General features: G+C 41.5%; 1 protein-coding gene across 1 annotated transcript; it reads left to right on the top strand.

Annotated features, from left to right (window-relative positions):
• Nucleotides 1-426: 426 nt before the first annotated feature.
• neurog3 (neurogenin 3) lies at nucleotides 427-1,249 on the top strand. The gene has a single exon (XM_041267650.1). The coding sequence runs from the start codon at nucleotides 544-546 to the stop codon at nucleotides 1,150-1,152; it is 609 nt and encodes a 202-aa protein (XP_041123584.1). The 5' UTR covers nucleotides 427-543; the 3' UTR covers nucleotides 1,153-1,249.
• The last annotated feature ends 15,197 nt before the right edge of the window (nucleotides 1,250-16,446 follow it).

Below are 16,446 nucleotides of genomic sequence, written 5' to 3'. Positions count from 1 at the left end.
ACACTCCGGGCAGGCTGATAAGATAAAGAATGCCAAAGGGGGGCACGCTCTGGCGCGGTGATCAAACCCCATTGTGTCCCTGGGCTATTTAAGGAGAGCGGAGTCAGTCGTGTGCCAGACACGCAGCCCCATCACGAGACTGTACTTCATAGAATCGTGTTTTTTTTGTTTGTTTTTTTTTTGTTTGTTTTTTTAAGGAACATTTCTGTGAGCTAGATTAAAACTATAGTCACCCATCACTTTAAGGTAGGTCTTTCATTATTAGCGACTGCCATTACCCAATTACATATAATGATTATGCATTGATTGCAAATACAGTATGTAGCCTTATAAAATTTTGTCTTAAGAAAATCTGTTTTAAACACATTTAGACAGCTTTTTATAAATGTATTTCTTTATTCCAGAATGTCTCCTAAAACGAACTGCTCTTCAATCCCGACCCGAGATCATTTCTTTGGGATTTCTGAACACGAGGGTACCTCCTTAACTTTTGACTCTGAAAGTTTGCCCTCCTCTCCGGTCACATCGCTTTCCCCATCCGATATGACTGACAGTTTCGCCTCAGCTGACGAGACCTCCGGGGAAACAGCGGGCGTGTATCGTGGGGTTACCCAGGGACCCCAGCAGAAGACACACAAGGCGAAGAGGGGGCGCGTCAAGGACAAGGGCGAAGGCGTGGTGACGAAACAGAAGAAGAATCGCCGAGTGAAAGCGAATGACAGAGAGAGGAACCGAATGCACAGCCTGAATTCTGCTTTAGACGCGCTGAGGAGCGTCTTGCCCACCTTCCCGGACGATGCCAAACTCACAAAGATTGAAACGCTCAGGTTTGCTCACAACTACATCTGGGCTCTCACTGAAACCCTGCAGATGGCTGACCAGTGCCTGCTTCTTCCAGAGCACCAGCAAACCAGAGAAGCATTGTTGCAAATGCCCAGCGCGTGCACGATGGAGCTCGGCAGTCCGCCTAGCGCCCAATCCTCAGAATGGGACTCCTCGGAGTATTCGCCCGCGTCCCAGGACACTGGCAGCCAGAGCCCCGACGGGTCGACGGAGGAAGTGTGTCCATGCTATCTCAGAAACCCGAGCTGCAGCGCCAGTCTACACAGCATCCACACCATGCACAGCCCTGTCTTCCCAGCGTTTAATTAGAACAATGACCACTCTCCTTCTCCGCATCCACTCTTTATGCGTTAATTTATTAGAAACTCAAAAACAGAGTTCAAGATTCTGAAAGGTCAGCGTTGTCTTCGCCCAAAATCTAAAGACACTTGTCCGATTGGACGCTCTTTAATAACGTCTTTACTCTGATAGCTGTATTGTGTGCTCTGTTGTGTATTTTCTTCTTTTTTTTTTTTTTTTTTTGACAGTAATGTCTTATTGATTATCGTTCACTTTGCCTTAAACTTTGTTGTTTTCTATCTAAATGCACTTTTATATATCTTTGATTGTTTTAATAGCATAGCTATGACACAAATGAAGAACATCAGAGCCTCAACTAATAATATGTAGATTGTTTGTGGTTTTGTATTTGATTTGATTTTTTATCGTTGCGACTGTGGAAAGGTCTTGTGAATGAATAATATAGGTCTTCTGTGTGGAGCAACAAATCGCGGGCTTCTTGCCAATTTCTAGGGCATTTTTTGTACTTACAAGGGGGTAATTTATGTAAATCATCGTTTTATATTTATTAAATAATATTTCGATATAAGTATATATTTTCTATATAAGATTACTATTCTTTCCCGTCTGGGGTGGTTTTTCTAAAACATCAGGTGATGACAAAAATAAAACATTTTTTGAAAAAATATTTGGATTTTTACAATTTCATTGCATCTGCTTATTATTATTATTATTATTATTATTATTATTATTATTATTATTATTATTATTATTATTATTATTTAGAGGTGGGTTTCAGGACATAAGTAAAGTTTTCCAAAGAAATATTTATATGATTCTTTATTACTAAAAAATTGTGCCTATGAATTAACACGTATATTATCAATGTGTGGTATACGTTAGAATTGTGTGTAATTATGTCGTTGTTAAGTTTAATGTTGTGACGCAATCTAAATTACCTGTACTGACCAAACATCAATTTCACCAAATAATAAGAGAGCGAGAGTAGAGGAGAGAGGTAGGAGGTAGATTAGAGAGCAGAGTAGAAGAGAGTAGAGGAGGAGAGAGAGAGAGACTCTCTCTCTCTCTCTCTCTCTCTCTCTCTCTCTCTCTCTCTCTCTCTCTCTCTCTCTCTCTCTCTCTCGTATGTATAAACAGCTCCAACACCCTACTGGTAGTTCATGATTTCAGTGAGCATGAGTGATTTAATGAAACTGATAAATGTGTTCCTACAGAATATGCCGTTTACATGAACACAAAGTGAAACGACGTTCTTTACATTACTATTAGATTCATCTACTGTGCTACAAGCAATTGTTCGGGTTTATGGTTTCTAAATGATTATGGTGTATACAGTCAATTTTTACATTAATATTTTAATTGGCGAAGCTAATATCGCGGGCGACTGCATTCTGCTTAATCTGACTTCAGATTTACAATTCTTTTAGCCGTCATGAGTCTTGAAACAAAGTTTGGTAGCTAGAACAGCTGTGGACAGTTAAAAAACAGGATACTACTAACTTGAATGTCCACCACAAATATGTTCCAATAATACGGCCACTTTTCTCATTTACTTTTAAAAAGAAAAAAAGTTCGAATTCTTTGTCAGGGTAACATTTACAATGGCACTCCTGAAAGCGGGCACTATTGTGATGCTACTCATTGTCATATGAAAGAACCCAACGAAGGGAAAGAAACGTCGTGAGGCACATTAGTGTTGGAATTAATATAAAAAGCTGCTTAAAATGCAAGTTAATGGTTAAAAATAAAATAAGACCAAAAAAAAAAAGGTCGGGCCAGCCAGTCAAGATAACCCACATAGATTTGTTCTCGCAATAACAGCGCTATATATATATATATATATATATATATATATATATATATATATATATATATATATATATATATATATAAACGAAAAATGCAAAGGCTATTTTTTCTTCCCTATAAAATCTATGAATTTTCCATCTTATTAACTAGTTAATAGTTCTACAAAGTCTGACATTCAGGAAGTAGTCGACTTTTGTTTTTATGTCATGAAATTCTTCAAATTATTTTTGTTTTAAATTCTTACAACTACTTACAAATAAAAAATAGTTGAAGAATTTCATGATCGGACTAATATATATATATTATATATATTATAATGAATATATATAGTCATATATATATATATATATATATCAATATATATTATATATATCCTACCCCACAACTTTCAAGTGAAAAAAATATTCTAGAAATTTGCAGAAAATTAATTAAAAAAAAAAAAAAATGAAATAGCTTGGTTGAATAAGTGTCCACCCCCCTTGTAATATCAATCTTAAATTACCTCAAGTGTAACTAATCGTCTTCAGAATTACACATCAAGTGGCCTCTACCTATGTTAAATTGTAGTGATTCACATGATTTCAGGATAAATTTAGCCTGAATTTTAGCTTTTAAAAGAACTCTGGGACAAAGTTGTGAAAGAGACAGATCAGGGGATGGGTATACAAATCTATCAAAGGCCTTGAATATCCCTTGGAGCACTGTCAAGACGATTATTAAGAAGTGGAAGGTGTATGGCAACACCAAGACCCTGCCTAGATCAGGTCGTCCCTCCAAACTGGATGACCAAGCAAGAAGGAGACTGATCAGAGAGGCTACCAAGAGGCCAATGGCAACTTTGCAAGAGTTATAGGTTTTTATGGCCAAGACTGGTTAAAGTGTGCATGTGACAAACTATCCCAAGCACTCCACAAATCTGGCCTGTATGGTAGGGTGGCAAGAAGGAAGCCATTACTCAAGAAAGCCCACCTTGAAGTATGCAAAAAAACACTCAGAAGATTCTGTAGCCATGTGGCAAAAAGTTTTATGGTCTGATGAAACTAAAATGGGACTATTTGGCCTAAATGCAAAGCATTATGTTTGGCGCAAACCCAACACAGCACATCACAAAGGAACACCATCTCTATTGTGAAGCATGGTGGTGGCAGCATCATGTTATGGGGATGTTTCTCATCGGCAGGGACTGGGGCACTTGTCAGATTAGAAGGGAAAATGAATAGATCAAAGTATAGAGAAGTCCTTGAGGAAAACCTGCTGCTCTCTGCAAGAAAGCTGAAACTGGGACGGAAGTTCACCTTTCAGCATGACAACGACCCAAAGCACACAGCCAAAGCTACACTGGAGTGGCTAAGGAACAAAAAGGTAAATGTCTTTGAGTGGCCCAGTCAAGAGTCCCCACCTAAATCCAATTGAAAATTTGTGGCATAACTTGAAGATTACTGTCCATCAACTCTCCCCAAGTAACTTGACAGAGCTTGAACAGTTTTATAAAGAAGAATGGTCAATTATTGTTAAATCTAGGTGTGCAATGTTGGCAGAGACCTATTCAAACAGACTCACAGCTGTAATTGCTGCCAAAGGTGCTTCCACCAAGTATTAACTCAGGGGGGTGGAGACTTATCCAATTTTGATCTTTCATTTTTTCATCTATATACATATATTCTCAATAAAACCTTTTTTCCCCTTAACAGAGTAGAGTATTGTGTGTAGATAAGTGGAAAAACAATCCTCATTTAAATGCATGAAACTCTGAGGCACTGACATAACAAAATGTGAAAAAAGTTCAAGGGTGTGTGTATATATATATATATATATATATATATATATATATATATATATATATATATATATATATATATATATATATATATATATATATGTGATATGTATGTATGTATGTGTGTGTGTGTGTGTGTATGTATGTATGTATGTATGTGTGTATGTGTGTATGTGTGTGTGTGTGTGTGTGTGTGTATATATATTTTAAGCAAAAGCACAAATTTCAGAAAGCAAAATAAAAAAATGTAAATACGTAAAACTAGCAACAAGCAACTGTAGGATGGAACATTAGAACAGTAATGCTTGCTCTAAGTTGTGGCTTGCTTTAGCTTTTAGTGTTATAATAGGCATTTGTAGATTATTTTAAGAAATAACCACCCTGAAGGAAATTCAAAGCAGTAAGCAGTACTGGTCGTGCTGGTTCAGGATTCAGGAGACTGAGTGCTGGTTGAGCAGCTGCTTATGGTGGTTCATTAACAATCCCTTTACTGTAAAGTTCTAAACAGATATAGTTGTTGTTGTCAACCTTTTCTGGAATTCTATAAACAACATGGATGGACAGTAAGATGCCAGTGGATATGTGTTTCAGCTCCCAGCTCTTAGCTGTTCACCAGCTCATCTGCCATTACTGACATTTTCAGCAGGGCATTAATCTGCACGTGACTGCACTCTGCTATGAAGAATATGATGCGCCCTGGGTCGGGTCTGAACTCGAGCTAAAGCCAGAAATACTGAATTCTACTTTTCCCTAGACCTACAAAACCTCTGAAGCGGTGGAGAGTTACCCGCAGACCAGCTTTTATAGTTTCACTCCCGGGAGGGGACGCACCACTATGAACCAAATCCCTTAATTACATTAATCTGACCTTACTTTCTCAATTCTCTCCAATCTTACTTTTAATGGAAAAGTAATGTATTTTCCCCTTAATTTACCAAAATTTCCCCTTAATTACATACATAGTATAAGGGGTATTTATACCTTAATAGTACATTTAAGGGTTCTATTAAGGCTTATTGTTCCCTAATGTATTGAAGCGATCTCAGTAAACGCATGCTGGCACTTCACACAGGGTGAGACAATCCATACACAGGCGGAGGGCGGTCGCAAACCCAGGGCCTCTCGCACTAAAGCATAGTACCGATACTGTTGTACAAAAGGGTTCATGTTTTCATGTGTTATTACATCACCTACCAGCCCTGCTGTTGTCTTCCCCTGTGCATGCTACACTCTCCCCTGCTAGCCTCATGTCTGCCCCGGACTTGCTCACCAGGCTACTGTCCGATGAGTGCATGCCGGAGTACATGCATCCCTTCACTAACACCAGTGTGAGAGATCCTGGGTTTGTGCCCACCCTACGTCGGTGCGTGGACTGCCTCACCCTGTATGACGCTCCTGTCTGTGTTAACTGAGATTCCTACAATATACCCCTAACTTGTATTTTAAGGTGATTATTTAAAGTGTTTGAAACCATTAATTCTGCATTTCAGATGTCAATTAAGAAATTTAAATCCTTAAATAATCACCTCATGTCAAGAATTGTAGCAGGGAAAGATCTGTGCTGACTCTGCTGGCGTGTTCATAGTGCTGCAGGAGGAGGGCAGCAGTCATCCAATACCCTCCCCGCGGTCACGGCAGTGACATGGAGAGGTGGGAGAGAGGGTCTGTGGCTTTCCCTCTCTCTGAGTGGCCAAGAGGAGGGTCTTTGGGGAATTGTTAGCCCTATAAAATAACACTCTGCTGTTTCCTCAGGTCTGCCTTTTTAGACGTGCTGTGTGTACGGAAGAACTGTTCCAGGACTATGAACAGCCAGGAGAAACCAACCCGGGAGGAACAAGAGAGTCATAGTGGTAGCGGGGAAACACTGGGCAGGACCCCGAAGTACTGTGTGTGTAATAGGCTGAGGGAGCGGGGAGTGTAGGACGGTGACCCGGGTCATGCGGGTAGCGATGACCGGGGTAAAGCTGCGAGGTGCAGCACCTTTTGTTTATAGTTTTATTACAGTGTTTTAATTTCCCTTTTTCTTTCTACTTTTGTTTTTCTATTTATTATTTGAGCACCTGTGAGTGTGCCCACAACTGGCTTAAGTACCAGGATTGGTATTTCCGTGGTCCTGTCTATCATTGTTGATAGTCGGGCCACAGATAACAGCGCCCTCTGCAGGCTAAAACAAATCACTGACGAGAGTCAGGAAAGAAATAGAACTGGGCACCTGTGTGGTGTTTCAATTACACCTGTCTGTCTCCCGTGTGTCAGTAAATTACCCACCACCATTCCACAGGGATATATAAAGGATCAATAACCCTTAATAAACCTCTGAAACTCACATATAGCAAAGAACAATTAATAGGATAAAGCTGCTGTCCCACAATTTAAGCTGTCTTGCAAGCCTTTGGTGGACTGTAATCTACATATTCAAACTTCATGCATCTTGACCACCCACCCCACCCTACACTCCCCCAGCCCCACATTCTTCTCTTTTCATATTGCAGTCTCTTTCACCAGCCTTTTTCTCAAAACTCCCACAAAGAGTTTCATCAGAGCTCTCAGACCCTTGTAAGTCACAACTCTCTGGTCCTCCATCCTTTCTTTTCACTCTCCCTTTCAGCTAGCCCTCCCATCCTTTCTACTCACCCTCCCTCCCTCCTTCCTTTCTACTAGCTCCCCTTCATCAGTAAGTATAGAGCCTATTGGTCTCATTCCACAACAATTCCACATGGGCAGGTCTTTGTATATGTTGAGAAGTACTTATTTCTCCAAAAAAATGAGGTCTTCCATCTAGAAAGAATATTTTTAAAATTGGTGAAAAGATAATCTAATATCAGTATCAGCCTTTTATGACCTGGTATGACAAACAGCACAAAAAAATCCTTAAACCATAGCATTGTAGCTGTAGTTATAACTAGCCACTAAAACAAAATGCCTATACAGCTGCTATTTGAAATCATGTAAGATACTGCACCCTAACACTCTATGATAATATTTTGAGGGGAAACAACATGGCATATACGCAGTGCTTAATGAACATTAAAAATCTCATACAAATTTTTGCTCTCAAACTAATTATCTTAAAATTCTCAACACAGTTATTGTGTCCGTGCTAGAGAGACAGTCCTCTGTCAAGTTTGTACTTTTATATTTAATGATTTTAATCTTTAATGACACTGGCAGCACAACAAGGTCTACGACTCCTGTCGTTTTTTATTCAGAAATAAGCTTACTTGATTTGAAAAACGTCTTTTTACACTACTTGGTTTGTTTAAATGAGTACACAACAAAATATGAAAGATCAACATTAATTTCAAGAAAGAACAACAACTTCTAATGAAAAAAATATTGTAGCCTACTTCAATATGAACATTAATTCATATTGAAGACATAATAATTGCTGCAGTATTGCCACTTGCCCGGTTTAAGTGATAACAGATTAAAACTGATGAAAATACAACAGCTTTCTGTCTGTCCAGCACCACGTGTGTGAGTCTGAAAATCACGCGACTAAGGAGATGTGCGAGAGAGGTACTACAGAGTTTGAAAGTGAAATTTGTTCGACTGGTCAAAAGACAACTTTGAAAAGAGAATTTTTTGCATTAGATGCAACCTCAGCTATTCCAGTGGAATTCTACAATGTCACCATTAAAAATAATAAACAGTTGGAATCTGCAAAATCAAACAGTACAAATTCAAAAATAGACTCAAACGATATTATGTTGGCTACAACGTTCTGTAACATCAGTTCACATTCAAGTTCCCTTTCAATTCGAATGACAACCATTACCGAATGGGAAGAGCCTCGCTGACCGTCAATCTATGAGCAGATATACAAAAGCTGCCCTATCAGGACCCTGATGTGAGGGGGAAACTAATTTTCCATGGTAAAATTGCGCTTCGTGCATGTCTAAGAGTGCTCTCACTTATTCTTTCATCAGTTTTTTTCTGACTAGAGCTGGTTTCGACCCCTCTTAAGGGATTAGCGAGAGGCCATTGCTCTTTCATAACACAAGGCCTTGTATAGTTGTTACACCGTGTGAGAGCTGTTGTGGTGCTGTAAGGAGACCCCGCAGGCTTGCGGCATCATCCTTTATGCCGATTTAATCAGCCACAGCAACTAAAAAAAAAAAAGAACAGCTTGGGCTTAGCGCCCCTCTCAATCCTCGGGCTTTCCTAGCGTGGCTGCACTTGCCCTTGTCGACCATGGCGATTGAATCGGCTGCATACCCCCACATCAACCACGATTTTTCCCATTAATCGTGAGGTTGAGAAAACAGCGCCTACCTGGACCCAATTGACTCGGCACCAGTGTAAACATATTCGGCTCGGCCCCGATCATGCCTACCATCGGCATCAACCTTGGAACAGGTCCAATTTTGAACCGATTGATTCAGCACCAGCGAGCCTCTTCGAGGCCAGGCTCCGACCACACTACACGTCGGCGCCGACCGCGCTCTTTCAATGCTTATCCCGGTACCGACTGATTCAACATCAGGGAATTGCTTCGAGGCCATCTATAGCCCAGCATTGACCGTGCTACATGTCGGCATCAACATTGCTCGCCTCAACACTGATCCCGGCACCGACTGATTTGGTGAAAAAAAAAAAAAAACGTAACTGCAGGCTGCTCATTGAGTACAGCAGTTTAAAAAAAAAAAAAATTGCAAACATGTCAGTGCAGTCGACTGGGTCTTCAGCCAGCTCCACCAGTGTGAACTGTGCTAAGCTAAGCTGCTCAGGCAGGACGAACATCGATCCTGTGCCAGGCGCCTAGGGCCAGAACACACGGCCAAGACACTGGCAGGTGAGCTGGACTGCTCTCCATGTCGGAAGTTCTCTCTCCTCCAACCAGGGGAGAATGAGATCATTGGTTCAAGAGCCTCCGTAGAGGTTATCCAGGACCCCCACTGCTACAGTGACCAGGGAGTTCTCACGCTCATCTGGGTCACCCTCCCCTACCCCATTACCAGTACAGAGGTGCAGACACCTCTCAAAGGAGGCGAGATGGTCACCACTGAGGCCATACCACTCGAGGGGACGCTCACCAGGAGAAAGGCGTTCGCCGCACAGACACCACTCCCCTTCTCCATGCAGGCACAGACGTTCACCGTCACACTCGCCTTGAAGGCGCCCAAGCTCGGCCGAGAGGTGCTTCGTGGAGCTGGCAGAGACTGTAAAGGCTCGGCAGACCATGCTGAGACCCTACTGAAATCTGAGGCCACCAAATCCCCCCCATAACCGGACTGACTAACGGCAATGACCCATGGCAAGGCTGCACCCAGGACTCCTGGGTGCTATCGACAATGAGACATGAATACGCTCTACAATTCCGCATAGGTCCGCCACCCTTCAAGGGTGTGCTCCCAATCACTGTTGAACCAACGAGGGAGAGACTCCTTCAACAGGAGATTGCCAATCTTCAAAGGAAGAATGCAGTACACTTGGTAAGCCCAAGAGATGACCTCAGCAGCTTTTACTCCAGGTACTTCCTGGTGCCCAAAAGGGACGGCGGTTTCAGACCAATTATGGACCTCAGTGTCCTCAACTTGTTTCTCAAAGAGAGGAAGTTCAACATGTTGACAGCACAGCGTATCATCAAGTCCATCCAACTGGGTGACTGGTTCACATCGATCGACCTGCAAGACGCCTACTTTCACATCCCGATCCGTCCCGCGCACAGAAAATATCTGCGCTTCGCCTTTTGCGGCAACGCGTACGAATTCTGCGTGCTGCCTTTTGGCCTTTTGCTGGCACACCACACTTTTTCAAAGTGCATGGACGCAGCATTGGCTCCACTCAGGATTTGCAGGGTTTTTAGATCCTGAACTATCTGGACGATTGGCTAGTTTGCGTGCACTCAAAAGCACGCACAGAGACGCACACAAAACAGGTCAGAGATCATGTGACGAAGTTAAGGCTCTCAATAAATCAACAGAAGAGCAACTTCTTACTGTCTCACTCCACAGTGTTCCTGGGGATCAAACTGAACTCCGTTAGCATGCTTACCTCACTGTCGGAAGACGGGATTCGGTCGTTGGAGGCCACACTCTCCCTATTCAGTGAGGATGCTCTCCTACAGGTCAGAATATATCAAAGGTTGTTGGGGCAGTTGCCTTGAGAATCCTTCCACTATTGCTGCTGAGAATTCACCAACTTCAAGCCTGGGTAAAAACGCTCAAAGTGCACCCGGTCTGAGATCAGTACCGGTTGGTGCGAGTGTCTAGACAATGCCGGAAAACACTGGAGTGGTGGCTCCGTCCCGGCAATCTACACCTTGGGTCTCCCCTCGGATCCCCTCACAGAAGGGAAGTGATCACTACAGATGCCTCCAGCCCGGGTCTGGCGAGCGGTCTGGAACGGGAGAGGAATAAGAGGTCAATGGAAAGGGCATTGGCAGAAAGTGCACATAAATGCGCAAGAGCTGCAAGCAGTAAACCTGGTGTTATCTCATTTTCACCAGCATTTAGTGCACAAACATGTGCTGGTCCGGACAGACAAAACCATAGTGGTAGCCTACATAAACCACCAAGGTGGCCTGCACTTGCCAGGCCTTCACCACGCAGTGCACAGACTCCTGTCCTGGACGCACAGAAACTTGCATTCCATCAGGGCAGTTCACCTCCCCGGTGTGGACAACAAGGCAGCAGACCTCCTGTCCAGAAGAGCTCCAGACAGCTCAGAGTGGAGGCTGCATCCTCAAGTGGTGAAGCAGATTTGGGAGAGGTTTCGACCGGCACAATTCGACCTCTTTGCCACATCCGAGTCCACTCATTGCCCCTATGGTTCTCTAGGGAGACGGGGGCCCCCTGGGAGTAGACGCGCTAGCTCACCCCTGACCACAGGAGCTTTTGTATGCGTTTCCTCTGCTACGATTGTTAACCCTGACACTAGAGAGGATCAGGGTAGAGAGAGCACAGGTTTATGGCCGAGACGCCACTGGTTTGCTCTCCTCTCCGTCATGTTGTCGGATCAGCCATGGCAGCTCCCGTTGCAGAAGGACCTCCTGAACCAAGCGGAGGGGCGATTATGGCACCCCAAACCCAGCCCAGCTCCAACTCTGGGTCTGGCATCAGCAGAACTGCACCCTGTTTCATTGAAAGTAGCATTTTTAATAGCCATTACGTCTGCCAGAGGAGTAAGTGAGCTTCATGCGCTGTCCATCGATGACACATGTATGGCTTTCGCTGGAAGTGACTCGTGAGTAACATTAAGAATAAATCCATCCTTTTTGCCAAAGGTGGTATACTCATTCCATATTAACCAATCAATGGTTTTGGAAACTTTCAGACCTCCCCTGCACGAGTCAGAGGAGGACCGTAGACACCACACGCTATGCCCAGTTCGGGCTCTGCGCTGTTATTTGGATAGAACGGCATCCTGGAGACAGTCCAACCAGCTGTTTGTCTGCTACGGGTCCCTTCTCTAGAGGTCAGGCCCTATCGAAGCAACGTCTAGCGCACTGGGTGACAGATGCGATACGCTTGGCTTATGAACAGACTCTCTGTTACCGGGGGACATTACGACCCATTCTACCAGGGGCCAGCCAACTTCGTGGGCTTTCCTTCATGGTGCCTCCTTAGCTGAATTATGCAATGCTGCTACATGGACAAGTAGTCAGACATTTGTGGGTTTTTACCGCCTTGATGTGATAGACAGTGACCCTCTCTGGGTTCTAGAGTTTTGCAGATGGCATGCCCTTAGGCGACATGTGGGCTCTGTTGCTATCGCCGTGGGGCTGTACTGTTGGTAATCTGGAGCCACGACAGCTTTGGCACAGCTTTCCCATTCGAATTGAAAGGGAACATTAGGTTATTACCATAACCTTGGTTCCCTGAAAAGAGAATGACAACCATTACCCTTTTAGGTTGTGTCCCCAGCTGACCTCTGTTTTCGAAATAAAATGGCGATGTGCTACTGTGAGGACGTCTCTCTTCAACAGGAGGTGCGCGGGACTTCCCCCTCACACCAGGGACCTGATAGGGCAGCTTTTGTATATTTGCTCATAGATTGACAGTCAGAAAGGCTCTTCCCATTCGGTAATGGTTGTCATTCTCTTTTCAGGGAACCAGGGTTATGATAATAATCTAACGTTCTCTGTGTTGTTGAAAAAAAAAAAATCTAAATAAATGCTGCTGAAAACACAACCAAGGTAAGAAATGTCAAATCTTATCTACCGGTATCTGTTTATCTTCTGTATCTATACATCATTACCCATTTATCAATATAAGTGTATGTGCTACTGTAAGACGCTGTTATATATATATAATTGGCATAACAAGTAAAGATTGTTTATTAACATACGCGTTAGACATGTAGTTTGTAATTCACCTTGAGGAGCGGGGCAGTTGCGTTGTAGGTCTGTTCATTTGCATTTCAAAGGTGACAACCCCTACTATGGATGCAGGATTTATTTGTTTATTTATTTATTTATCCTGTGGTTGCCTTGAATTAATTGTCTGCACATATGACTACTTTAAATATGAATGATGCAAAATACTTGGTTGTAACCATGTAATACTACTAGTACATACAATACTCTTTCAAATAAACATGCATGGTTTTGAATGTGTGATTTCTTAAGAACGGTATTATTGTCATTGCTTGCGTGCCGACATCTCTTTATTTACAAATTAAACACTGCCTATATGTGAAAGATTGTTAAAACAGGTACTTGTAAAACCATTTGAATAATGATTATTATGTGAACACAAATACTAAAATGTAGTATTAAAATAACTATAAAATAACTATTAAATAAATATAAAATAAGCAAGAAGTCTGATAAAATGAGGGCCTGGCTACTTTGTTAACATTAGATATTCTATGACAAAGCTAAATTAATCCTGCTTGTTCCATCTCCGATTTGAAAAGCCTTCCTCTTCTGAACTCTCAAATGAGAATAGGTCAGTCACACAAGTTTCAGGTTTCACTCCAATTATGTTTAAAATGTAACAGAAAAAAAATAATCATGCATACCTTATACTTGCTATTGACTGCTGTAAGAGCACTGTGCTGCAGTTTTCCTTAACTCTAAATTAATACATATAACAGTTACCATATTTAAAAAAAAAAAAAAAAAAAAAACACAACAACTTGAGAATATACACACAACTGAAGATCGATAACAAGGTGTTTAATTCATCACAGCAATATTTGAAAGCTTACCTATGATAATTGACCCAAGGCCAACATATGACCCATCCTTGTGTTCTACATGCATACGTACACTGGAAGAAATAGATGTTGAATATGATATTACATCACAATCTGTAATAGTTTCTAAAAATCTTTTAAAATAAAAAAATTAAAAAGTCATATCAGAAGTTATTTTATGATTCATTCAGCTGTTCTTAACTAACACATAAATACAAAAATGTAATAATATCTTACCCTGAAGCCAAGTCCAATTTAGCCTTACTTTTTTTCTGGCACTACACCAGGAATATACCTTTGATCTGTCTTTAATCCTACCTGCAAAAAAGGGAATGTTGTATTCACAAATTTAAGAATAACTTCAACTCACTTATTAATTTAACCTGTCTTCCCATTGCCAGTTCTTCTGAAGCACTCCCTTCTGTTATATTTAACTTGCCTTCCCATTTCCAGTTCTTCTGAAGCACTCCTTTCTGTTATATTTAACTGGCCTTCCCATTGCCAGTTCTTCTGAAGCACTCTGTTCTGTTATATTTAACCTGTCTTTCCATTGTCTGTTCTTCTGAAGCACTTCCTTCTGTTATATTTAACCTGTCTTCTCATTACCAGTTCTTCTGAAGCACTCTGTTCTGTTATATTTAACCTGTCTTTCCAATACCAGTTCTTCTGAAGCACTCTGTTCTGTTTTTTGCAGCATTCCGCAGCACTTCATTTCTACTTCACGCTGTTTCCCAGTAAGATGTGGTAACTAAGAACAAATGAGACTGCTTAAGAGAAGTTAGATCAAGATAGAAGATGTGGACACATAACTACCATTAAACTGTTCATAAACAAAAAAAATAAAAGAGAAAGTGGAGAACAAATGCAGGGCTGAGAGAGTTGCTTCAGGTGTATGCACACATACGTGGCTCATCAGGCTGGCAGAGTTGCACTTCACAGCATAGAACAAGCCACATGGAACATGAAGACAATACAATGACAACCCACTGGGCGAGTTGTTGAAGCTCAAACTTTAATATGATATTAACTATGAAATGCAAAATGTATGATATAATACAATGCTGACTAAATTAGCTATAACTATTAACTTTCATAGTTAAAATACATCACCTAGTTAGGCTGCAGCAGGTTTAGACTTACCCCATGCCAAGAAACTTTGTCTAGGAACTCCCACCTCCAAAAGCAGAAACACAAACCTAGCTGGTGATAGGACCCCAATGAATTTTTTTTTTTTTTTTGTAAAGGGCAGTCTTCCATACTTTGTATCAAATTAAGCAAAGCCTTGCCACAGTTTAAAAATTACATTAAAATTAATTAAAATGTATGAATTTATAGCATGGACAAAAAAAGGGCAGCTATTGAACTTACACTGAACTTCTTCTGGGGGCTTGAATCAGTTATGTAGTTTTTCCCCCTGATACAGTTAAAAACCGAATGAGATCAGATTAGAAATCTAAAGAAAAAAATTGCATTGAAATCCAAATGAGTTGAGAAACAGGAGGTAAGGTCAATAATTCTATATATATATATATATATATATATATATATATATATATATATATATATATATACACACACACAGTGCCTAGAAAGTATATACCCCCTTTCAAAATTTTCACCTTTTGTTGCCTTATAGTCTGGAATTAAAATGCATTAAAAAGCAAAGACTCAACCATGAGCACCAGGGCGCTTTTAAAAGAACTCTGGGACAAAGTTGGGAAAGACACAGATCAAGGGATGGGTATACAAATCTATCAAAGGCCTTGAATATCCCTTGGAGCACTGTCAAGACGATTATTAAGAAGTGGAAGGTGTATGGCAACACCAAGACCCTGCCTAGATCAGGTCGTCCCTCCAAACTGGATGACCAAGCAAGAAGGAGACTGATCAGAGAGGCTACCAAGAGGCCAATGGCAACTTTGCAAGAGCTATAGGTTTTTATGGCCAAGACTGGTTAAAGTGTGCATGTGACAAACTATCCCAAGCACTCCACAAATCTGGCCTGTATGGTAGGGTGGCAAGAAGGAAGCCATTACTCAAGAAAGCCCACCTTAAATCCTGTTTGAAGTATGCAAAAAAAAAAAAAACACTCAGGAGATTCTGTATCCATGTGGCAAAAAGTTTTGTCATCTGACAAAACTAAAATGGAACTTTCTGGCCTAAATGCAAAGCATTATGTTTGGTGCAAACCCAACACAGCGCATACCCCAGAGAACACCATCCCTACTGTGAAGCATGGTGGTGGCAGCGTCATGTTATGGGGATGTTTCTCATCGGCAGGGACTGGAGCACTTGTCAGGACAGAAGGGAAAATAAATGGAGCAAAGTACAGAGAAGTCCTTGAGGAAAACCTGCTGCCCTCTGCAAGAAAGCTGAAACTGGGACAGAAGTTCACCTTTCAGCATGACAACGACCCAAAGCACACAGCCAAAGCCACACTGGAGTGGCTAAGTAACAAAAAGGTAAATGTACTTGAACAACATATAACAGAAAATATACACAGAGGAGGGCACTTCGTCACAGTGGCCCAGTCAGAGCCCGACCTAAATCCAATCGAAAATTTGTGGCATGAC

Source organism: Polyodon spathula, chromosome 13, assembly GCF_017654505.1.
Source record: "Polyodon spathula isolate WHYD16114869_AA chromosome 13, ASM1765450v1, whole genome shotgun sequence".
Lineage (NCBI taxonomy): Eukaryota > Metazoa > Chordata > Actinopteri > Acipenseriformes > Polyodontidae > Polyodon > Polyodon spathula.
This window is presented reverse-complemented; position numbering and strand designations above follow the sequence as displayed.

Coding starts and splice junctions, on each gene's coding strand:
- neurog3 (XM_041267650.1), top strand. CDS start 544: ATGACTGACAGTTTCGCCTCAGCTGACGAGACCTCCGGGGAAACAGCG.